Source organism: Malaya genurostris, chromosome 2 (genome assembly GCF_030247185.1).
Source record: "Malaya genurostris strain Urasoe2022 chromosome 2, Malgen_1.1, whole genome shotgun sequence".
NCBI lineage: Eukaryota > Metazoa > Arthropoda > Insecta > Diptera > Culicidae > Malaya > Malaya genurostris.
This window is the reverse complement of record NC_080571.1, coordinates 67,887,304-67,914,123: the sequence shown is the minus strand read 5'-3', so window position 1 is coordinate 67,914,123 and position 26,820 is coordinate 67,887,304. Positions and strand designations below refer to the sequence as shown.

Sequence of the window (26,820 nt, the reverse complement as noted above, 5' to 3'; positions counted from 1 at the left end):
CAAACTTGAGCATAATGAAAACCGGAAAAAATTTAAGTTATTCCTTCACGAATTTTTGATTGAACGCTTCTCATCAAGTTCTGGACAAGCGTTGCATCGCATTTTTTGGACGCTTGAGCCCAAATTGAACCCCTGCATGTTTCCAGCAGTCTTCTTGAAGACCCTCTTCACGATTGCCCAGTAACGTGCCCCCAGCTAAGGACAATTTGGTGGATTGATATTTTTCTCAACAAAATTTATACCCTTTTCCGAAAACCAATTGAGAGTGGTGAGCCGACGCTAAATCCGACAAAAACAGTGCAGGTGTACTATGCTTCTTATATAGTGGCAGCAATCTCTTCTGGAGACACTCAGAACGATAGATTTCTGCATTTATAGTTCCGGTAGTGTATAAAACGGTTGACTTCAAACCACAGGAACATATTGCTTGCCATACCAGTACTTTTCGACCGAATTTCTCCACTTGAATCGACCTGTCCGCATCGCTCACTTTCTACCCAACGACGACAGTAAAATATTGTGGAAGGGTTTTCGAGTCATTCTTTACATAAGTCTCATCGTCCATCAAAACGCATGTATCCGAACACTGCAAAAGACGCGAATACAATTTCCGGGCCCTTGTTCCTGCTTGCTTCTTCTGTACTACACTTTGTTTCGAGATTTTTTTGATCAAATTTCGTATTGACATTGATTTGTTCTTCATGATTAGAGAAACCACTTTCTGGTCCAGTTTCGGGTTGGAAGTACCGGGTTTTCTGCATGTTCCTGGTAGCTCATCCAAAGAATAGTGTTCCCCAAACTTTTTTTTTTTCAAATAACTATTTATTGGAATATGAGTTAAAATTAAATCATTAAGATTTAAATTGGGTGTTCAGCCACAAGTGGTGACTTTTCAGCCCTATTATATATATGATTTGGTTATTACCATGAGGACATTATTTGCTTCAGCAATTCTGAGATTTTTGTGTAGGAAAAATTCAAAACCTACTTGTATTGTGTAATGGGGAAAAGGAACTTATATACTAACTTACTAACTAATACAGAGAGCGAATCGATTCAATTGAAGATTGCATCGATTTTTGTCGGAATTTGCTTATAATATTATGTGACATTACATCTAATGGTTCTATATTTGTGAGTCTGTGTAACTCATTTGTACTAAACCAGGGAGGACGCTTCAAAATCATTTTCAGAATTTTATTCTGAATCCTTTGAAGCGTTTTCTTCCTGGTGGAACAACAACTTGATCAAATTGGTACTGCATAAAGCATGGCTGGTCTGAAAATTTGTTTGTAAATTAACAACTTGTTTTTTAGACAGAGCTTAGAATTTCTGTTTATAAGAGGATATAAACATTTAATATATTTATTACACTTTGCCTGGATTCCTTCAATGTGATCCTTGAAAGTGAGTTTTTTGTCATACGTTAAACCTAAGTATTTAGCTTGATCAGACCATGTCAATTCCAAGCCATTCAATTTGAGAATGTGATTATTGTTTGGTTTAAGAAAAGAAGCTCTTGGCTTATGAGGAAAGATAATTAATTGCGTTTTTGCTGCATTTGGTTTAATTTTCCATTTTGACAGATAATCACTGAAAATATTTAAACTTCTTTGTAGGCGACTGCAGATCACTCTTAGATTTCTACCTGTGGCTAACAGACTTGTGTCGTGACAGAATAACGATTTCTGACAACCAACGGGTAGATTTGGAAGATCAGAAGTGAAAATATTATACAAGATTGGAGCTACACTCGAACCCTGCGGAACACCGGCTCGTACGGGTAGCAATTCAGATTTACAATTCTGATAGCTAACCTGAAGAGTACGATCAGTTAAATAATTTTGAATCATTTTGATCAAATAAATAGGAAACTGGAAATCAGACATTTTTGCTATTAAACCTTTGTGCCAAACACTGTCGAATGCTTTTTCTATGTCTAGAAGAGCAACTCCAGTGGATAACCCAGAAGATTTATTTGCTTTTATCATGTTCGTAACTCTTACAAGTTGATGAGTAGTTGAATGTTCATGACGAAATCCAAACTGCTCTGGTAGAAAAATTGAATTCTCGTTTATATGAGACATCATTCTCAACAAGATAATTTTTTCAAATAGTTTACTGATAGAAGAAAGTAAGCTAATTGGTCGATAACTTGATGTTTCTGCTGGATTTTTATCAGGTTTCAGGATAGGAATTAGTTTGGCGTTTTTCCATCTTTTTGGGAAGTAAGCTAATGAAAAACACTTGTTGAAAATTTTAACCAGGAGTCTCAAGGCAACATCGGGAAGATTTTAATAAGAATATTAAAAATTCCATCATTACCAGGAGCCTTCATGTTTTTGAGTTTCCTAATAATTGATTTAGTTTCGTCAAAATTTGTCTCAATAATGTCATCGTGTGATAACACTTGGGTTGAAATATGATCATATTTCAGTGAGACTTCATTTTCAAATTAAAATTGTGGACACTCTCGAACTGCTGAGCAAGTTTTTGAGCTTTTTCGCCATTTGTAAGAAGTATTTTATTTCCTTCCTTGAGAGCAGGAATTGGTTTCTGCGGTTTTTTAAGAACCTTAGAAAGATTCCAGAAAGGTTTAGAATATGGTTTAATTTGTTCAACTTCATTAGCGAAATTTTCATTTCGCAAAAGAGTAAATCTATGTTTAATTTCTTTTTGTAAATCCTTAACTATGTTTTTCATAGCAGGATCACGAGAACGTTGATATTGTCGTCGACGAACATTCTTCAACGGAATGAGCAGTTGAAGATTGTCATCGATGATAGGAGAATTTAATTTTCCCCAAACTTATTATTGATGTTAACACTAGCATGATGAATTCCAAACCGCTTCGCCAATTTTCGCATAATAATATCCTTCTCACTTATCCATGTGTCCAGAGCCTTAATTTTCACTTTCTTTTCAATACGCGGCATTTTGAAAACGCAGAATTTCAACCGCACAGACAAGTAAACAAACGAAAGCTGACAGCCAAACGCACAGCATGCTGTGATCTGAGCATCAAAAACCATCACAAAAACATGCATACAACACAAATGTATGTGGATAGCTTATTTTCGATACACTCCTTAATGTGGCAAAACTAACAGTTACTAATGAATAAAAGTATACGGAGAACGTTAGTCGATTACCAATGAAGACTAAATCGGGAGAGGTTGCAATCCAACGTTGGATGTCGTAAAATTGTTGAAAAAAGCGAAACCCAAACTTCTACATCCAAGATTTCGCAAACAAACTAAGAATGCCGTCTACAATCGTGCATCGGAATAAAAAAAACTAGTAGCACTGTCAACTTACAAAAGTTTTGTTTTGAAGTGCCTGGGAAAACTTCTGTTTGCTTTTCTAAAGCTGTAAAAGTGCTCCGTTTGTCAGAATTTTCATCACCGCATCATGGAATGGTATTCCACAAACAACGTCCTGCTAGAGCCCACAGGTGGGTAGTAAGGTACAGTTTGGGTTACTGGGTTACAACTGGGTTGAAGATTTATACAAATTTTCTCCACAGATCATTTTCCCTTCCAAATCCATCTCAGTGAAGCATTAGCATGTAGTATGTAATCTAAAATGAAAAAAATACAAAATCTTGAATTAGATCCACATGACACAGATTAAGTTATGGATAAAATGATACTACAGAAAAATTTACAATCTGTACGACCGAGCACTCGCTTGCAAATCTGGTCCAAAAAACCGAAAAAACAATAGAAAAACCAAGCTCATCACTCACCCCCGGCATCTCCATTCGAGCGGAAACACAATGGACCCGTGTCGCGCGATATCGCAACTACGTGACACGAAAAAAAATCACCTACTTTTTTGCCAGTGTGCATTGCTAACAAAGTGGATGCCTCAGCTTCGCGCAGGTACTTTCGCGATGCACCCGCAAGATATTCATCGCTCGTGTGTGTGTGTGTGTGTGTGTGTGTGTGTGTGTGTGTGTGTGTGTGTGTGCATAGACGCTATGTACGTGCTTCCGCGAACACAATGCATGTAAAAAAAAATGATACATTGCTAGTCACAGGTACCATTTGTCTTTGTCACCGATTCTCACGAGAAGTGCATCGCATTTTCATTAGACCGGTGCATGATTCGACAGAAAAAAACCTGGATTAAATATGGAAACAATCAGCGTTGGCTTCACCAGAATTCCTCATCAATATCTGCGCGTTACGTTGTGTGAGTTAGGCATACAGCAAAACCAACTTATGTTCGGGGGTCGGATCTGCATCACCCGTTATTTTAGCGAGAGATTTTAGTGGCAATGCGAATCTGTACCGGTCTATCTTCTCCTCGCATACCGCAGAGTACATCACGTTGCTTCGATCCCGAGATATGCCCGAACCTTGAGTACCTACCTACCTACCTTCCTATCCGCAACTGCAATGATAATAAAACCAGAATGAAACATGTGAGAGGCTGACACGTTTGCAAGTAAAGTGCACCTGTCAGGAGTGTGCAGTGTTGGGGAAAAAAATATCTCGAAACTATCTTTTCATTTGGAGTTCGTTGTCACAGCAGGAAACCGCATCGGGTTGGAGCTGAAGTTTCAATTATTTCTCTGTGTCAGACCAGTTGATCTGATGTTTTGATTGTACAATCAATGTTCGATCAAGGCATGTTACCGCTGTAGCCAATCAGTGTTACGGCGAACCAGTATGAAGTTGATTGGATTCGGTAGAGCCCTTCAGAGCATCAAAAAATACCATGTCATGTTATTTGGCCAACCGGAAATTGTTGCGATTAAATTCAAGAATCGACTTTTTAATTAGGATATCTCACCAGTTGAATTTGGTAAATTTCAAATTCGTTATAAATTTTAAGAAACCTACCAAAATAGCCCAATTTCACTAATAGTACTGTTGTTGTACCGTTGAATTCCACTATGTTATATCACGTCATTACACTCTCACAAAGTCACTATTTTCACAGTCACTATTTTTCCGAAAGTGTATCAAACGTTATAATACAGATACGTATTTCGGAATGCTATTTGCATCCTTCTTTATAACGTTTGATACACTTTCGGAAAAATAGTGACTGTGAAAATAGTGACTTTGTGAGAGTGTAATGACGTGATATAACATAGTGGAATTCAACGGTACAACAACAGTACTATTAGTGACAACATTCTACTAACAGCTCAAACAGAAATTTAGTAGCCCAATTTGTTTATAGCATTATTGTTAAAACCCTTCCTCATAAGTACATGATGCGATTATGATATTGCACCATTTATTTTTCATTTTCTCTAAACAATAGACAAAAAATTGACGGTTCTCTTTTACCTCATTAAATTAAGGAAAACATGTTGGGACATCATTGAAAATATTTTTTTCACTGGTGATGTATTGCGGAATATATTGTTTGTCGTTGAAGTGTCCTCATCTTCAGTTTACTACAAGTACAGTAACCCTTTTACCCTGTGGTTGTTTCTGGGCCTTCTTCTCTTTCTTGGCCTAAGATTGTTCTTTTATTTTATTTATTTATTCATTTATGGAGCAAAGGAAAAGCCCGATGGAGATGAAATTTGGTAATCTCTCTCTCCAGCAGGCATAAAACCTTCTCATTATTTGTATCAACAGATTACAATGATCCAACAGATTCATTTGGACTTATTACTAACAATTGAAACTAACAATTGAAACTAACAATTAAAACTAACAATTAAAACTAAATCTATAACCCTATAACTAATTGATGACGCTAGGCCTTACATGGCAGTAATAGTACTCTTGCTTAAAAAGTGAGTGAGAAGAAAAGAGTGGGAATATATACAAGGGTTGGTGACCAAATTAGTGACCAAAAAGATGGTGAAAGGCAGAGAAAACGACGGGTTTAGAATCGGCATGTAGATCTAATTAGTGATCGAAGAATGCATGGTGGAAGACAGAGAGAAAGAAGAAATGACGACCGGGTTAATTTCGGCGGGCGAATCTAGTTAGTTTGCAGTGGAAAAGGGTGGAGAGGAGTGGGGGTTGAACGATAATACAATAATGTATGTATGCATGTATGTGGAGCAGGGAAAAGCCCACTGGAGTTGAGCATTTTTAAATATCTGCCTCCAGTAGGCATAAAACCTCCCCATCTTTGTACCAATCTTTGATTCTAAAACTAACATGATAAGTGACTAAGAAACAATCGTTTGATTATATTTCGAGATACATGAAAATCGAAGACATTATATAAGTTAACGAATAAACGACACATACTAGTAAACGCTTTATTGAATCCATAGTTTGTTCTGGCGAAAGGTAATCTTTAAGGTGAAATGTAGCGGAAAGCGAAAATCGCGTTTTTGATCAATTATTCAAAAACTAGACCGATTTTCGAAAAATCAAAAACACTTAAGTTTTCTTAATCAAATTTATCATAACTAAGTATTCCTAGAATTTTGAAATTTTGCTTTGCCGAGCCGTAATTGGTTTTTGAAATGTATAAACGGTTACTGTTCCGTTCCACGGGGATGATTTTAGAACTAAAAAGTAGTGTTTGTAGCAGAATTTCACTAAGAATCTCAAAATGCAACTCAAAATTATAAAATATTAGCTAAAACAGCCGAAATTTGAAAAAGTTTACATGAACTTTTCCGCATTTTTTTATTGCTTGCGCGCTGCTGTTTCATATTGAGGTGGTGTGAGAAATGCACGGTGGGCACGGTGGCATTATATCGTGAACAAAAATTACATATCAAATAATGACGCAATTATGCAGTATTGGGTTTTGTGTTGAAATAAAAACGAGTGAATACAATAAAATGGGTATTGTAAGAAATCGTTTATTCTCTATGTAACTGTCATTTATATCGCTAATAATGTCCAATTCTGTTGAGTTCAATGCATTGATGTTGCTGAAGCAATAAACCTTGGCTGTGTAATATCGTATAACAGGTATTATTTTAGATTGTACCGTATTGGGAGAATACTGAATCCACACCAGGGAAATGTCTAAGTGTGGAAGTCTTGGAATTACATTCCTTTTGAGAAATTTGGCCTTTCTGTTTTAACAGACTTCGCAGCCGACTTATAGCATAGCTTCGATTACATGGCTTAGTGCTACGATCCGATTGACACAACAGAAATAATACTTTCTACTTATTCGAAGATGATAATGAAAGTCAATTAGAATGGAATATATTTGCATTGAATGTATTCGATAAGTAAATTGGACAACGCTCTAACGTGCGAGTCAAGTAAATACTTTTACGTAAATTCTATCTCATCGGCGGGAAGGCCTGGTGAACGACTGGCAAAGATATCGAAAATACTTGAATGTTATCTCGTCTTCAATCGTTCTTTTGAAGGAGAATCCATGCTTGCTACTAAACTCAGGCATATACATGGTTAGCAAGTTGATCAATACATATACATATAGCCTCATGTTAGTCATTCATAATTACTCATTATTTATAGCTCTAGTGTAAGAGTAATCACTAACAATAACGATTGAATTAGCATATATTCAAAGTGTGAAGGATTCAAAAATCCATTACGTCCAGTCTTTTTTACAAGCCAATATAACGAGAGGTAAACCCACTGCGCTCAATCATTGAAAAAAGTTCTTGTTTCTATGTGTCCGTTTTTCTTGGTATGCTTTGTGCGACGGTTCGTTCAACTGAAGCGGATAAAATTTTGCGCGCATTTTATGACGCTACATTTCACCTTAAAAGGGGTGATAACGCAGACTACGACGATGAATGTCGAAATTAATTAATTGTAAGAGTTCGGGACAATCGATACGTGATTGTAACAAATCGGCTATAAAAACTGCTTTTGAGACATTCCTACGAATAGATAATAGATCCAAGCCTATAAGTTTACAGCGATCTTGGTAACTAGGTAGATTTGCAGGGTCGTTCCATGGTAGATTGCGTAGAGCAAACCGAACAAATTTTCGCTGGATAGCTTCGACGCGCTCATCGTCGATTTGATAGTAAGGTGACCAAATAATAGCGCCATATTCAAGCGTCGAACGGACTAGTGCACAATATAATGCCTTAAGGCAGTGTACATTGACAAAGTTTTTGGTTACGCGAAAAATAAATCCTAGAAGCTTTGATGCCTTGGAAATTATATAATCAATGTGGTTTTTGAAGTTTAACTTGGCATCAAGAATAATTCCTAAGTCCTTTACAAATGATTCGCGTTTCAGCATTTTTCCCGTAATGTTGTATTCGTATCTTATAAACGAGTGTTTGCGAGAAAAGGAAATAACAGAGCATTTAGAGGTGTTTAATGCCATTCTGTTTATTTGACACCAATTGGCGAATGAATCAAGCTGTGATTGTAGAAATATTTTGTCTTCTTGAGATTTAACCTGGTGATATAGATTGTTCTTTTCTTTCTCTGTGGCTTGTGTTTCTTTTTTACGCACCATATCCCAATTACTGTTGGACATCAGAACTAGAGATGGGCAAAACAGTTCATTTCAAAGAACCGTTTAGTGATGAAGAGTTCTGTTGAAAGAACTAGTTCTCCAGAGCCGTTCGTTCGTTCTATTCATAGTTGGTTTGTTTGTTCAAAGACTAAACGAGAACTTACTTTTGTAAGCTTAAGCGAGCAAAAAAAAAAGGTCCCTCGAAGTAGAACTGAGGTTTCGTGATGAAACTTTCTTATTAGTATCGTTCTTGAAAAAAGGTTGAGCGGACTCAAAAAACAAAAAAAGATCCCACGACTTTGAACTGAAGAACTACCGTTCTCGAAAAAAGAACTATAGCTCGTTCATTCTTTCAAAAGAACTAGTTCTTTTGAACCGTTCGCGAACGAATTGCCCATCTCTAATCAGAACCATAGCATTGTTACGGCTGCATCGTGTTCTTTTCGCTAATTGGAATGAGACTTATTTCATTTAGAGCAGGGATCGGGAACCTTTTGAACCGAAAAAGCAAAAACCACTATTTTAAACTTGCAAACTTTTTAAAGAGCTACATATATTTTCTTAACAATAAATGTGAAACTTTAGGGGTTTTGTTCGTTTGTGGAAAGAACACATATTTTGTTTCTATTTTTTTGCGTTTCGCCTTCGGCTCATCAGTGCTTTAAGCAGTTCAAATTGAACAGCCATCTCGTGCCTAGCAGTTCAATTTAAAAAAGCTAAGCAGATGCAAATATTGCACTTCTTATGCAACCCTTTAAGGTGAAATGTAGCGGAATGCGCGAATCGCGTTTTTGATCAATTATTCAAAAACTAGACCGATTTTCGAAAAACCAAAAACACTTAAGTTTTCAAAATCAAATTTATCACAACTAAGTATTCTTAGAATTTTGAAATATTGCTTTGCCGAGCCGTAATTGGTTTTTGAAATGTATAAACGGTTACTGTTCCGTTCCACGGGGATGGTTTTAGAACTGAAAAGTAGTGTTTGTAGCAGAATTTCACAAAGAATCTGAAAATGCAACTCAAAAATATAAAATTTTAGCCAAAACAACCGAAATTTGAAGAAGTTTACATAAACTTTTCCGCAATTTTTTATTGCTTGCGCACTGCTGTTTCGTATTGAGGTGGTGTGAGAAATGCACGGTGGGCACGGTGGCATTATATCGTGATCAAAAATTACATATCAAATAAGGACGCGAATTTATGCAGCATTGGGTTTTGTGTTGAAATGGAAACGAGTTGAATACAATAAAATGGGTATTGTAAGAAGTCGTCTATTTTCTAAGTAACTTTCATTTATAATGCTAAAAATGTCCAACTCTGTTGAGCTCAATGCACTGATGTTGCTGAAGCAATAATGCTTGGCTGTGTAAAATCATATAACAGGTATTATTTTAGATTGTAGCAATTTTTATAGAAAAGCTCAAACTTCAACCTTGACAGGCTACTGAATGAAATGAATACTAGCCACGTATTATCGTTCATGTAGAATATTTGAAAATATAACTTTTATATAACCTGTGATACACACACTTTGGCCTGGTAAACTTCTGACAAAGATATCGAAAATACTTGAATGTTCTCTTGTCTTCAATCGTTCTTTTGAAGGAGAATCCTTCCTTGCTACTAAACTTAGGCAAATACATGGTTAGCAAGTTAGTCAATTCATACACATATAACCTTATCTTAGTCATTCATAATTATTCGTGATTCATAGGCTGTAGTGTATCAGGAATCAGGAATCAGAACAAATTGGCTCAAATGGCACGATCTCCTTGATATTTGGAGATTTGTGCCTTACCATCAATTTGTTTTTAGCATTATTTTCCCGATATATAAGAGGGAAGGATTGAAAAGAAATGGTAAGGTTTGGACTAGGAGGATGGGGAAAATTGACAACACAAAAACACATAAAAACAGAAGTAAATTCTGCACCCCTAAGGGATGCTGAACAATCTGCTGAGGATCACATTTAGTGGAAGCAGAAGTAAATTCTGAACCTCAACGAGGTCCCGAACAGTCTGCTGTTAATAAAACCTCCAACCCCCGAGAGGATTTAGAGATCTTACAAATGCGACACCATTCGGCACTCCCGGGAGAATGCAGAACGATTCGCAGTATGCACGAGCAGAAGTAAATTCGGTACCCCCTAAAGGATGCCAAACAATCTGCTAACCCTATTTAAGGTGAATACAGAAAGGATTCATTCACTCCAGGAAGAACGATGAACCCTTCTGACTACAGCTCCTTACCACATTGGGTGAGAAACGAGAGAATATCCTTTTGCTATGGCATGCATGTCACTATATCAGGAATGTTAGTTTGGGCGTACATCCGCTACATGAAATGCAACATGCTTACCAGCGTAGAAAGTCCACTACAACCCTGTTACAATATGTTGTGTACAACATTGAAAATGCTTTCTCACAAATACAATCTTGCTTGGTAGTTTTCCTAGATATTGAAGGTGCCTTTGATAACGTGTCTTTCAATTCAATTCTGGAAGCAGCCCGTGGTCATGGCATACCTTCAAGTATCACAAATTGGATACACGCAATGCTTAGCAATCGACTTCTTTGTTCATCGCTTCGGCAAGCAGAGATCAGAAAGCTGAGTGTCTGTGGGTGTCCTCAAGGTGGTGTACTAGCCCCACTTTTATGGAACCTAGTCGCTGATGGTTTGTTATGGAAACTTAATAACCTTGGATTTCCGACTTATGATTTTGCCGACGATTATCATATATTGATGACCGGTATAAGCATTAACACTCTCTTTGATTTAATGCAGCAAGCCCTGCGATCTGTTGAACAATGGTGTTGTCAGGTTTGGATTATCTGTAAATCCGGGCAAAACATCAATGGTGCTTTTCACTCGTCGTACGATAATCACAGGAGCTCGTCCGTTACAGTTCTTCGGTTCAGGGGTCACTGTGGTCGATCAAGTTAAATACGTCGGGGTTATTCTTGATTCAAAACTGAATTGGTCTGCTCACATTGACTTCAGGATTAAAAGAGCTTGCATGGCTTTCGGCCAATGCAGACGAGCTTTTGGAAAATCATGGGGACTCAAACCCAGATACATTCATTGGATCTACACAACTATTGTTAACCAATTTTAGCATACGGATGTCTTGTATGGTGGCAGAAAGGAGAAGTTGCGACAGTTCAGTCAAAGCTAAATCATCTCCAAAGGATGGTCCTAATGGCGATGACAGGAGCATTCATGACAACTCCTACTGCTGCTCTAGAGACGCTACTGTGCATTAAACCACTACATGTGTTCCTAAAACTATAAGCATTATCTTGTGCATACCGTCTTAAGGTTACAGGGCTTTGGAACAGTAACCCATTAGATTATGCTACCAGCCACACTCGCTTGTGGTCTCAAATGGTTAACTGGGATGAGTATTTACTCGCTCATAGTGACCTAACTCTCACATGCAGTTTTCCTTTCAAAACATTCAATGAGAGCTATCCTCTTCGTGAGGAATGGTTGACTGGTTGTTTGGAACGACAACTTGATGAGCACATAGTTTGTTATACGGACGGTTCTCTGTTGAATGGTCGTGCTGGTGCTGGTGTCTACTGTCGTGAAATGAGGCTAGAGCAGTTCCATTCACTTGGTAGATACTGTACTGTGTTCCAAGCAGAAGTCTGAGCGATTCTGTGTAGAATACAATCAGCACTTCAGCAGATGATCTGTGGTAAACGAATTTATTTTTGTTCCGACAGTCAGGCAGCCTTGAAAGCACTCAGTTCGAATGACTCACGGTCGAATCTAGCGATCGCATGTCGAACTCAAATTGTAGACCTCAGCATTTCAAATGCTGTTTACTTCTTATGGGTACCCGGCCATTCTGGTATTACTGGAAATTAATGGGCTGATGAGTTGGCTAGAGCTGGTGCAACGAATGATTTCGTTGGTCCTGAACCAGCTTTACCACTTTCAACTAGTTGGATAAAGCACAAGATTCGTTCTTGGGCTGCATCCAAACATACCAGCTACTGGCGCAGCTTGCAAACTTTTTTTTTTTTTTTTTTCAATTATATAATTTATTAAGGCACACTGCTTAAGCTCTAAGATGCCAAGGGCTTTTTCTAATTTTAATTAACAAATAACTTAAAACTAGGATAGTATATTAAGATAATGTAATGACTTTGGCAGATCCCGCCTTCAGCTGGCAATCGGCACCGGCCGGCGTACTGAATGTAACACGTTGGTAAGTATCTTGGTATTAGCCGCTTTTTTCTGTCCGTGTGGGTTCGCGGGGAACACCCCCAGGCTACGAATACCAGGCGGGTGGCCCATATTCATCTCATAGACTACAGCGGCCGTCCGTGGGCAATGATGATGATGTTACGGAGGAAAATGAAAAAAAAAAAATATACAGAGAAGTAAATATTACGGAGAACAGAGTAAAAAGGGGATATGGGAACAAAATGACTAAGAACGACAAAGATCTAATTAGTTGACATCGAGATGGTGAAAAAACGTGGGAGGGGGAAGCAGAAAATTTAGTGACAGCAGAAAGATCTTGTTAGTTCCAATGAAGATGGTGGACAGACGAGGGATGGGGAGATTCGGGCGGATGTTAGTGTCGAACCTGTGGGTGGAGTTTCTTCTTAGCATCAGTCGAGGAACAGGGGTAACTAACGCAGATTACACTTGTATATTAATGTGTTTAAGGAATTTATATATGAGTAACATATATGATATATCCCGACTCGCCAACACATCTCGAACCGGAACATCAGGTGGTCTACCTCGGGCCCTGAGGGAGTCCTTTAAAACAGACCTGGCGTCACAATACCCCACACATGACCATACGACATGCTCGATGTCCTGATAACCGTTGCCACAGGTGCAGAGACCGCTCTCCATGACCCCAATACGCCGAAGATGTGCGTTGAATGTGTAGTGATTAGACATGAGCCGAGACATAACACGAATGAAATCGCGACTCACGTTCATCCTCCTGAACCAAGGTTTCGTCGATACCCTAGGGATAATGGAATGTAGCCATCGTCCCAGTTCGTCATTACTCCATGAAGTTTGCCAACTTTCAAGTGCTCTTCGACGAGAAATACTGAAAAATTCATTGAAGCAGATTGGTCTTTCATAAATATCACCTGCCAATGCGCCCACTTTAGCCAATGAGTCTGCCTTTTCATTTCCCGGAATGGAACAATGTGAAGGGACCCAGACTAACGATATTGAATAAGACCGTTCAGATAAAGTTCGCAAGTGTTCCCGTATTTTCCCCAGGAAATATGGGGGATACTTTCCTGGCTTCATTGCCCGGAGAGCTTCTATTGAGCTTAGACTGTCCGTGACAATGAAGTAATGGTCTTTGGGCAACGTTTCAATGATCTCGAGGGTGTACTGAATAGCAGCTAATTCTGCGACGTAAACTGAAGCCGGATCACTGAGTTTGTACGAAGCGGTGATGTTCTGATTGAAGATGCCGAAGCCTGTGGACTCGTTGATGTTTGATCCGTCAGTGTAAAACATCTTTTCACAGTTGACTGTTCTAAATTTATTATAAAAAATATTTGGGGCCACTTGAGGGCGCACGTGTTCCGGAATTCCACGAATCTCTTCTCTCATGGATGTGTCGAAAAACACAGTAGAATCAGAAGTATCCAACATATGAGCACGGTTGGAAATAAACGAAGAAGGATTAATATTCTGAGCCATGTAATCAAAATACAAGGACATAAAACGGGTCTGAGAATTGAGCTCGACAAGCCTTTCGAAGTTTTCAATCACCATCGGATTTAAGATATCGCATCGGATTAGCAATCGATATGAGAGATCCCAGAATCGATTTTTCAACGGTAAGACGCCAGCAAGCACTTCGAGACTCATCGTATGAGTCGACTGCATGCAACCTAAGGCAATACGCAAACAACGATACTGAATTCTTTCCAGTTTAATGAAATGGGTGTTCGCGGCGGATCGGAAGCAGAAGCATCCATATTCCATTACGGACAATATCGTTGTTTGGTACAGCCTGATCAGGTCTCCTGGGTGGGCACCCCACCATGATCCGGTTATTGTACGAAGAAAGTTAATTCTCTGTTGGCATTTTTGTTTCAGATACCTAACATGACATCCCCAGGTGCCTTTGGAGTCGAACCAGACCCCGAGATATTTGAATGTGAAGACCTGAGCTATGGTTTCACCCCTTAGTTGAAGCTGTGGTTGTGCTGGTTCTCGCTTCCTTGAAAATACAACCAGCTCAGTTTTCTCCGTAGAGAAGTCGATACCAAGTTGAAGAGCCCACGTGGACAAGTTGTGGAGTGTATCTTGTAATGGTCCTTGCAGATCGGCAGTTTTGGATCCTATAATGGACACAACGCTGTCGTCGGCAAGTTGTCTTAGCGTGCAAGATGTGTTGATATATTCATCGATATCTTTTACGTAAAAATTGTATAAAAGGGGGCTTAAGCATGAGCCCTGAGGAAGACCCATGTAGCTAAATCGTATTGTCGACAAATCACCATGTGCGAAATACATGTGTTTCTCGGACAATAGATTATATAAAAAGGTGTTCAAAACCGGCGAAAGACCATGCTGGTGCAGCTTCTTAGATAGGATATTTATAGAAACTGAATCAAAAGCCCCCTTGATGTCTAGAAATACTGATGCCATTTGTTCTTTACGAGCAAATGCCATTTGAATTTCTGTTGAGAGCAACGCAAGACAATCGTTCGTTCCTTTACCCCTGCGGAAACCAAATTGTGTATCTGAAAGAAAGCCATTAGTTTCGACCCAATTGTCTAGACGGAAGAGAATCATTTTTTCGAACAACTTCCGGATACAGGAAAGCATAGCAATCGGCCGATACGAATTGTGATCGGAGGCTGGTTTCCCAGGTTTTTGAATGGCGATAACTCTCACTTGTCTCCAGTCGTGTGGGACAATATTACCCTCGAGGAACTTGTTGAATAAATTCAGCAAGCGTCTTTTGGCGGTGTCAGGCAGATTCTTCAACAAGTTGAATTTGATTCTGTCTAATCCCGGGGCCTTATTGCTACATGACAAGAGCGCAAGTGAGAACTCTACCATCGAAAACGGTGTTTCGTTTGTATTTGATGTCGCGGCGCGGGAGATCTTCTGTTCCGGAACAGAGTCTGGACATACTTTTTTAGCGAAATCGAATATCCAACGGTTGGAATATTCGTCGCTTTCGTTCGTGGTGTTTTGGTTTTGCATTCGTCGGGCTGTGTTCCAAAGAGTGCTCATCGATGTTTCTTTTGTTAATCCGTCAACAAACCGTCGCCAGTAACCTAGTTTCTTTGCTTTAACTAAGTTCTTCATTTGCTTATCTAGCGCTGCGTAATTTCTATAATTATCAGGTGTTCCATATTTTCTGAACTTTTTGAATGCTAAAGATCTTTCCGCGTTCAGTGATGAGCACTCTTTGTCCCACCACGGATTGGGGGGAAGGATGTTAGTTTTCGCGCCGGGTACACGTTTCGTCTGAGCTTGAATCGCGGAGTCGAGAATCAAGCCAGCCAAAAGCGTGTACTCTTCCTCCGGAGGAAGTTCTTGTGTTGTTTCCAGTTTCTCAGACATCGAATTTGCGTAATATTTCCAATCAATATTTCGTGTGAGGTCATACGAAACATTGATTGTCTCCGATGGTCTTAATCCGTTGGCGATTGAAATTACGATAGGTAAATGATCGCTACCGTGGGGATCGGGGATTACCTTCCACTTGCAATCCAACCGTAGCGATGTCGAGCAAAGGGATAAATCCAGCGCACTTGGTCTTGCTGGTGGTGCAGGAATCCGTGTCATTTCTCCCGTATTCAATATTGTCATATTGAAGTTGTCACAAATATCATGGATCATAGCTGATCTGTTATCGTCATGAAGACAACCCCATCCCGTACCGTGTGAGTTAAAGTCTCCTAAAACCAACGTTGGTGCGGGAAGGAGTTCTATGATATCACTGAGCCGCTGATGCCCAACCGAGGCTCTAGGGGGAATGTAGATGGAAGCAATACAAAGGTCCTTACCTTTGATTGTAACATGACATGCGACAACTTCAATACCTGGTATCGAGAGGAGGTTAATTCGATAAAAGGAATAGCACTTTTTGATTCCCAAAAGTACTCCTCCATAGGGGGTTTCTCGATCCAAACGAATAATATTAAAATTGTGGAAGTTGAGAGATATTTCAGAAGTTAACCAAGTTTCGCACAATGCAAATGCATCGCAATTCGTGGTATATAATAAATGTTTGAAGGAATCAATTTTTGGGATGATACTTCTGCAATTCCATTGTAAAACAGTGATCAAATCCTTGACCTCATTGGATAAATTAGCCATCGAAGGATACAATCGCTGAAAGAAGGGGCCATTTTACAGTCAACTGTTTCAAAAACGTCTCAGCTACGGGTACAAAGGTCATCAAAATACCTTTCAAGGGGTCAGAGATATTGAAAGTTTTAAAAATCCAGTCCACTATATCAGAGAATTTAATAAATCCAGCATTTGGTTGATTCTTTGACTGGTCTTTAGGGGCAATTGAGTTTTTGTTTGTCTTAGGAAGTGTTGGAAACTCCTTATCAGATCTCAGTTTTTCTAGATCAGGAGCTATTCTTTGCTTCGGTGTTTTACTAACACTACCATTAGCTGTTACTTTTGGAGGCCCCTCAAGGGCCACCTTCGAACCCTTACTAGGTAGCTTATGAGAGGAAATATTTCTCCTTTTCCTGTTGCTACGAGGGATGGCCGAAGATGTGCCTTCGAGAGGGTCGTCTGAATCGCACTCGTCTGTTGACAAGCAAGCATAGGGATTTGCAGATGGGCTTGGTGGTGTAGCACTCTTTAGCATTTCTGCAAATGTGCGCTTGGAGCGTTCCCTCAAAGAGTGCTTTAGCTTATCTCCACGCAATTTGTAGGTGGGACATGCTGAGAGATCATGCGGACCCTCACTGCAGTAGAGACACTTTTCAATGTCTCTTCCGCAAGAGCCATCCGCATGACGCTCTCCACACTTCGAACAACGGGGCTGATTCGCACAATGGGAGGCTGTGTGTCCTAATTGCTGGCAATTAGTACAGTTCATAACCCGCGGCACGAAGAGACGTACGGGTAGACGAACCCTGTCCAGAAGGACATAATTTGGCAAAGCCGAACCAGCGAAGGTCACACGATACGAGTTCGATTGAGGATAAGATTTTGACCCATCCTCGGCGATCGATACTGAATGCAAGCGTTTGCAATCCAGTATCTTCAGATTCTTGAGTAAGGGGTTTTTGAAACCGCCAACCCCGTGCTCAAGAATATCTGCGCAAGTCAAACCTGCATCTGTGACCACGCCGTCTATTTCGACTTCGCGGGCTGGTACATATACGCGATAATCCCGCGTAAAGAGCTCATTTCGAACGATCTCATTAGCCTGCTTTAAGCTGGTCAACGAGACCCTGAGTTTGTCGGAGCGCATTTTTACTATTTGTGTGATAGTCGGGTAATGTGACGTCAGGTTCTTATTTAATGTCAATAAATTCAATGCTTTATCTTTAGATTTGGTCCGGAAGTACACCACATATGGACCGGTCGATAGCGAGGGTTCATCGGAATATTCCTTAATCCGGGGGGTTTTATTACTGTCAACAACAGGCGGATTAGGATCTGTCTTCATTTCTTCGTCTGGAGGGGGAGGACTCATTGTGCTTACTGTAGCACGAGGTTATATTTAGGCAAGTGGTAAATTATAAGAGGGATGCAACAATAAACTGTAATAAGGGCAGAATAAAGAAAAAAGCAATACTTAGCTTGTTGTACAGTTGCAAGGAACGGTCGCCAAAAAACCTCTACGAGGAAAAGCACAAAGCACCAGCTAACGGTTCGGTGCGAAGGTGCAAAAAACCTCACCGAGGAAAAGGCACAAATAAATTGTTTATAGTTTGTATGGACTAACGGTATCACTTCACTTCAATGTTCGATCACAATCGACACAGGGAACAATGGCCGCTTGTTTATAATCCACACACTTGGCCTTGATCGGCGGAACAATAACCGGCTAACGGTACCGTTTCGATCGACCGCTCACAATAAGGTACTGTTCTATTATATAATGCGAAAAAAAACCTCTCAGAGGAAAAAGCACTATTGTCTATCACACAATATCGTCCGACCACTTTATCACACACACACAACTGGTTTTCAATGCTTTCGCAGTAAATCCAAATCACGTCTGTTCGCTCGGAAGGTTGAAACGGCAATGAGCTTGCAAACTTGCGCTCAGACAAAAGCATTTCTACCAGATTTAAATCTGAAAATGTCAAAGTGTCTACTGCATTTTTCCAAGCATCATTGCAGTATTCTGGTCAGAGCTCTGACTGGACATTGCAAACTCAATTATCACATGGCTACTATTCAACGTGCTGAGTATTATTCGTGTGATTTGTGTGAATGCGATTACGGTACTTCATATCATCTGATATGTAACTGTCCCGCATTGACGCAGCTACGTATCCGGGTTTTTGGTTCTCCATACATGGTTGAGTCTGTGTATGCGGAGCTAAAATTGAAGGATATTCTCTCGTTTCTTACCCAATGTGGTAAGGAGCTATAGTCAGAAGGGTTCATCGTTCTTCCTGGAGTGAATGAATCCCTTCTGTATTCACCTTAAATAGGGTTTAGCAGATTGTTTGGCATCCTTTAGGGGGTGCCGAATTTACTTCTGCTCGTACATACTGCGAATCGTTCTGCATTCTTCCGGGAGTGCAGAATGGTGTCGCTTTTGTAAGATCTCTAAATCGTTTCGGGGGTTGGCGGTTTCATTAACAGCAGACTGTTCGGGACCTCGTAGAGGCTCAGAATTTACTTCTGCTTCCACTAAATGTGATCCCCAGCAGATTGTTCAGCATCCCTTAGGGATGCAGAATTTACCTCTGCTTTTATGTGTTTTTGTGTCGTCAATTTTTCCCATCCTCCTAGTCCAAACCTTACCATTTCCCTTCAATCCTTCCCTTTTATATATCGGGAAAATGATGCTAAAAACAAATTGATGACAAGGCACAAATCTCTGAATATAAAGGGGAACGTGCCATTTGAGCCAATTTGTCCTAATAGATTCCGCACGGTAATACCTATCCAACAAGCCATAGATTGTTAAAATCCGTCCATTTTTATCGGAGATATTGAAATTTTTGTGTAAGCGACTTTTCCCCCTATTCCAGCAGTAGGAATTTTGAGCGCAGTATGCAAAGAAATGCTTTGGAGCAACGAAAAACACGATTTTTTATACTGTTACATACAATTGTTTCTGATGTCGTTTTTCATTGAGAAACACTGGTGGCGTGGATTGCTCTGGTTTTGCACTTTCGAGCAGAAATGCAACATTCTGACGGTTTTCATTGCTATTCCTGCTCGAAAGTGCAAAACCAGAGCAATCCACGCCACCAGTGTTTTTCAATGAAAAACGGCATAAGTACCTCAAAGACTGTGTACAGCATCCTTTTTCATGACAATTTGCCTCGGATCGATTTTAGCACGGTTCGTTTTTGGCAACATAATCGTTCGAATATGACATACTTAAACCAGATGATGGCAGCATTTTCGAGTTGAAAGCAATTCCATAATTATATTGTTTTAAACTACTTCCAGCAATAAATGCTGGAATAACATAACTCCCATATACCATTCCAATCAGTTCGTCGAGATCTGCAAATGCGTGTGTGATAAATAATTTCAATCAATTTTCTCGGAGATCACTCAACCGTTTTCTACAAACTCAGAATCATATGAGAAGTCAAATGCTCCCAAACAAGGTTCCTGAATTATGTTTGGTTCCGACCTCTGGTTCCGGAGCTACAGGATGATATGTGAAACGAAATAAAAATTGTGTAACTCATTTTTCACGTAGATGGCTGAAACGATCCAAGATTCAAATGAAATCTAAGTACCATCTAAGATTCAAATGAAAAGTTTTGTGATTCTATAAACCATCTTGCTTTTCAGTTAGATCCAACTTATGGTTTCGGGGATACAGGGTGATTAGTAGAAAAATGTCTATTTCACATAAATTAATCACTTTTATCGGGTTAGCAGATTTAGATAGTCGATAACCAAATAAACTTATTTCAGATTTAGTGATATTCATTTTTCGATTCGGAAAATACCCAAAACTTTGATTCGCACTACGATTTCTCAAAGATGTCTACACTGGTTTTCAAATATTTTTAAACAAATGTAAACTATAAAGCTACTCAGGTGAATTTGTCTAGCTTCACCGAATTTCGAATTCCGGTTCCAGTATCGAATCGTTTCTCAAATCTCAATCGTTTTCTCAAAAAAAGGCAAATCGAATTTCAGAAATAAAAATTCAAATTCAAATAAATTTATAGTTCCATAAAAAATTAATTAATTTTATCCAATTCTGACTTCCGATTCTGGAATTACAGGATAATGAATATTTAAAATTCAAACCGATATAGAAGATGACAATCCCGAAAAGCTTTAAAGTTGGGCTCAAAAATATTGCAATTTATTCACCATATTAATGTATGGTCATACGAATCGGTTTGAGTTATGCTGGTTCCTGAATACCGGCACTAGAAGTACCTTAAATTACCGTAAACTCTAAAATGGAAATTACTCGACATATCATGGAATGTTTAATCGATTGTTACACTTTTAGATTCAAATTCAATCCAATTTGCAGTTTCGACATTACAGAATAATGAGTGATTGAAATCTCAAATTGTCGCTTAAAACGACGGTGATTAAAATAATGTCATGAAAACTGAAACACCAAAGAATATTCATGAAAAAACACATGCGGATTGATAAAAACAAAGGTATCATCTAACTGCTAGGTGGATTAAGCACGTTTTTTCATAAGCTACCTCTTTATATTGGCTAGTGAAATTCTCTAATTTGCAGATCATGAACGTCTGCTGCCAAATAAATCATTGATAGTCCCATAAATGATTTGCTTAATTATATCCAAGTCCGACGACCGGTACATTTTTTTTTTTTCAAAATTCAAATCGCCATAGAGAGTCTTGAAAAAATTTGTAGGTCTTATTAGTGTATGGTTGAATGAACGGAATTTCACTATGGCAATATCCAGCTCTCAGTTCCGAAAGTACCGACAACAGAAATCAAATGTGATAAATTCAAGCTCACTTCACTTTCTCACATCTGATTGGATAGATTTTCACTAACTTAAATTCAAATGTAGTACACTGAAGTCTTTTTTTATGCGTCTTTTTTTATTCGCATAAAAAAACCGCATAAAAAAAACCGCATAACTCTGAAACTTCACATAAAAAAGACCGCAGAAGGGCAAACCGCATAACTCTGAAAATTCGCATAAAAAAAACCGCATAACTCTGAAACTTCGCATAAAAAAAAACCGCATAACTCTGAAAATTCGCATAAAAAAAGTCGCGTAAAAAAACCGCATAAAAAAAGGCCGCATAAAAAAAGACCTCAGTGTATATCAATGTAGTAGTGTTATGCTACGGAAATCGTCAAAACTATTTTCTAAATTGTTTCAAATTGTAGTATTTCCTGAAGGTACAATCATATCTGTCATGATTTCATGAGAAGATGAAACGATTGGTTTCATGATTTTTAATGTCTTGACTGAGGGTAATCAGTTTCTTTCTCTGTAAACATTCTATAATCACTGATAACTAAAATTTGGAAAAAAAAGGTCGATAAAAATCCATTTTGATTTCTCGAAAGTAACAGCTGTCATCGCATCTCAGATTTTTGACAATTCACCATCACAAAATAATAAGTATCAGAAAGGCAAAACTGCGCATCATGCAGCTGTTGTATGAATCAAGCGAACACAATAATCCCATTTAGAAAGCTTCGACTTGATTGAAAATAAATTACGCCGCATCAGATGAGACTCTGATAAAACCTTTTGATGGTAATCGCTTTCCGTCCTTTTTACCAAATCAAATCAGCAGCGAAAACTTATGCAATATAAATCACATTTCGTCTTGTTTTCACTCACTCGTCCGAATTGACAAGGTAAGATATTCTGAGGGCCCTACCGAGCCGCTAAGCCGCTGCAATCCGATCGTCCGATTTCGGTGTCTCACCACAATTCGTTCCTAACTACAACATATTTTATGCTTCCTTTCTTTGCTTTTCTCTTCGACAGATAAATCTACATCAATTTTTCAACCACAACAACAGAAACGATGACTTCCCGATCGGGCTGCTACCAGGATTGCGAGGCGATAAAAGAGAGAGCGTGGGTGTGTGTGTGTTTTCATTTCTCTGCATGATTTCGACAGTACATAAAACATCCGTTTCCTGTCGCGATCCGTTACCATCCGCAACCACCCACCACCGCCCCGACCACAAACACGTTAGCAACGAAACGTGTGGTTCGAGGAAAGAAGTCGTAGAAGCCGCCGGTTATTTTTCTCGCTCTCCTAAATAATGATTGATGGTGGTACGAGATCGATTTTATTTTTAGCATTGAGCGTCAATATTTGCCACCGAAACGCAGTTGGCGGCTTCCGGTTGCGAGGGAAACGCTACGAAAAGCATCACATCAAAGAGAAAATTTGTCAACGCCGATTGTTTAGGTAAACAGTTTGTGAAATAAATCAATACACTAAGGACTAAAAGAAAACGATATTATTAGCACAACAAGTGAATAAATCATTTTAGGAACATTTTATTTTGCGTTGAAACATATTGTTATTCTGTCAGGCAACTAGAAACAGGTTGCGGCGCACCGACGGGATTCGTTGCCGAGGACCGAATCGTGTCCCTAAACAGCCGTCGCACATTTGTAAGTCAGTTACTAGCATAAGACAGAAATCGAGTTCATCGGTGGCATCGCGAAACGAGGAAAAACGGTAATCGATAAATTTAAATCAACACCCCTCACACCGTCGTATCCCGTATCCAGCCGATGTCGATTGGAAAAGTAGAATCAGTATCGGGCTTGAGCCCCTGAATGCACAAAACGTTTCATCATTATCTAGTTATGCTGATTCTGCTCTTCCTTCTGGAAACATCACCGGAGTGTGTGCACCCAACTGATACGGAAGGAATTACGATTGCTAAGAGATTCAATATATGTACATACCATACAAACATCATTCAGCAGGCAAAGTGCACCAGGGGTTCTCTTGCTTCGCATGCCGTAGAACAGCAGGTCGGTTTGTGTGTATTGAAATTTGCATCCAGCAAAAGTACCGACTGAATCTGACGTGTTAATATTTGATCTCTTGCTGCTAGAAACGAGCTCACCTGTATGTGGCGAGTGGCATTAAGTTGTTAGAAAAAAAAACAAAAGAAAAAAACATAAATACATAGCCAGGATTGCGCTTGTGTATAATAATCTGTAAAAAAAATGTATCAGTATGACGTAACGTTAAACTACGGAACATAAATTTTAAACATCATTAGACCTTGATAGTTTACTAACAAACCGGAAGAATTTTAACACTGCTTCGTTAAGTGACCACAGGCAAGCACAGTAGATACGAAATAGTTGAATGTCCGGCTGGGGAGATTCCAGTAATCTCGGCCGGGAGGGAAAAAATGTATAAACACAAAAAAAATTAGCTGAATCTGATAGCTACTAGCGGAATAAGAGTGAATGGAATAAAGACGAAATAAAAATGAGATGAAATTGTATATTTATGAAGCATGATGAATTTCATTTACATTCATACATAACCAAAATCTTTATTCATCCGAACGTCCGAAGTCCCACCAAGATAGAGAGAAAGAAAGAAAAAACGACGAGTGCGAAAAATGGTATTTGTCGGTGTGAAAACCGAAATCGACTGTGGCAGCCAATTTTCCACGAGGAAAAGAAAAAAACAGTTCCAATCATTAACTTATGAATGAGTGAGATGTGAACAGCACGAATGGACACATCATTTATACGGAAATAATCTTCCAACAATTCTATTTCCAGTCTGTCCGATGCCTAGGTTCAACTCACACTGCAACCAAAGATGAATCAACATATTTCATTGATTTATTTATGTTTGCCAACGTTCGGCTAGGCCTACGCATTGTTCATTACATACACCAGACTGATTACGAAGTATTTTCCCTTGATCAAAGAAAACCCTGAGATTTTCAATCCGAATAATCTTAGAAAACGATAGAAAATTTAATAAACAACGATGCAAGATGCAGTGGGGGAGGGGGGAGGAGTAAGTGTGTAGGGAATCAGATTATGACTGTCTTCAATGCGATCTGGGTCAGTACTCTTAATTGAATGTTTTTTTTTTGCTGAAACGCATGGGGAGATGCGTTCACTACTAGAAACATGCTCTCGTTATTCTCTATTACCCCATTTACGAACATCGGACGGCCTTCCGTGTTGCTACGTATTTTCCCTCGGTACGTTCTCGATTATTATTTTACTTTGCTAGTTTTGAATATTCTAAAAACTGAAAACTTTATCAGTACTTTCATAATAAATTTCAGAGCCGTAGTGAAGGTGAGGGGAGGTATGGTACCAACACATGCTGGAATTGGAAAAAAACGTTTGTTGAACAATTAGTTTATTAAAAAATAATTTCTGACAAATTTTTCCTGATAAACAATTTAGATTATATTATAGACGCTTGCACTTTTTGCTACGCTCAAAACAAATTTAAATTACGTGAAAATCAACACAAAAGTTTTTTCTGACTTTTTTTATTGTATCATAATAATTGAAAAGTTGAAAAGCATAAAACAAAAAGGGTCGGTGGATTGAACATTTATGAGGTGAAATCGATCTATTTCGTGATATGCTATCAAAATTTTCGCAACCAAAGTTTTTTTTTGTCATTTTCTAAATTTCTACCGATTTCGGTTACCGTTAGTGATATGCAGAGATGCCAAGTATGCAAATTTGTCTGTAAATTATAAAATTTCTTAGTTAACAACAGCAGCGTCTAAAGACTTTTTTACAGACTTTTGAAACTTCGATTGTTTGCAGACATTCGTCAGATATTACAGACTTTTGAAAATTGGCGCGAATTAGTTTTAACACTCTAGAACAGCGGTTCCCAAACTATTTTGGGTCATGGACCCCTTTACTAAAATTGACTTAGGCCTCAGACTCCCATCAACAAATTCCTTTGAAAATTTAATTTCTTGTACATCGATATATGGCTTATCTTTCACTGATCATTTGTTTTGAAGACATCATAGCTCTAAAATATAATGTTAAGCCACAACTGTTTTTGTCCCTCTAAATTGTAGATCCGGAGCACTGTGCAATGCAATATAACTCGGAAATTTCCGATTCTCTACCTACTTTTTGAGATTCTACGGCAAACCTAAAACAAAATCAGAACTTTAGTAGTTATCAATTGCGTTTGGGTTGTGTATAGAAATTGTTTAGATCTCATGTGCAATACAAAAATATAATTGTTTTTGGAGTTTTGGAAAAAATATATGTCATATAATTTAGAAGTTTTGTTTTGATTTTGTTTGGCAGAATTTTCTCAATAATATAAATTCTCTGTATTTGTACCAAATTTGAACCGATATATAATTTTGTTCATTAATACATTGTTTCTGGTAATGATTCCAATATTTTATAGTAAAAAATGTACATGTCATTTTCGAGTTATATACAAACATGTGAAAAAAAATGAAAAATTCATATATATTTATAAATTCATCGATTTCTCAATGTTTTCTTTTGATTGTGCAGGAATGGTAGTTGAGCAAAAATTGTAGCTGGCATCACTAGCAATCTAATGGTGTGTAAAAATATAAAGGTCATCGCTTTGAATTTCGAGATATTTACGATCATTGTAAAAAGTCTCACCTTTTCTGAGGTCATATGTCTACAGTTATCATTATAACTTTTTGTAGACAACCCATTTGCATTTTATTTCTGGAAATAGTACCATTCCAATGGTGAACAAATTTCGAAAATCGATTGACTAACAACAATGTTATGACTCGGTGAAGTGGAAGTGTTCAATATTTTCTATGCGACGTTTATGCCAAAGGAAAAAAAAATTGTAAAGCAGATAGGGCGTATTGGGCGCGTGAAAAAAAACCTGAAACGGGAAAAATCAAATTTTCATTGGTTTTCCTTTACCAATCATCTGCTACAAAGTATTTGAATCAATCTACGAACTTCACAAAATTCGAGAAAAACTCTCCAGAAAAACTCTTCAGATAAATTTTTTTAACCGTTCGCGAACGGATTTTTTTTAAAGATTGCCCTCCCCATTGATACTCTGATTGTAATGAAACACATGAAACACAACTTAGACGACAACCCGATTGAACAATACTCCGTTCATGTTCCGATTGCGAATGATTAGTGTTCCATCTTAAATCTCACAGTAATCATAATTTTCACGGTATTCTCGACAAATCGGTTTATATTTGAACCCTTTTGTTAGGAACATTCACGACTTGAACCAAGTACCATCAGCTCACAAAGCACGTCAG

At 38.5% G+C, this 26,820-nt stretch overlaps 1 protein-coding gene across 1 annotated transcript in view; it reads left to right on the top strand.

The window, feature by feature from the left end:
• The window catches only part of LOC131432778 (cell adhesion molecule DSCAM-like), a 189,992-nt gene extending 165,946 nt beyond the window's left edge, over nt 1-24,046 (top strand). Inside the window, exon 9 of the mRNA XM_058599283.1 lies at nt 22,541-24,046. Coding sequence (XP_058455266.1) covers nt 22,541-22,544 — 4 coding nt within the window. The 3' untranslated portion in view covers nt 22,545-24,046. The remainder of the gene's footprint in view (nt 1-22,540) is intronic.
• Nucleotides 24,047-26,820: the final 2,774 nt, after the last annotated feature.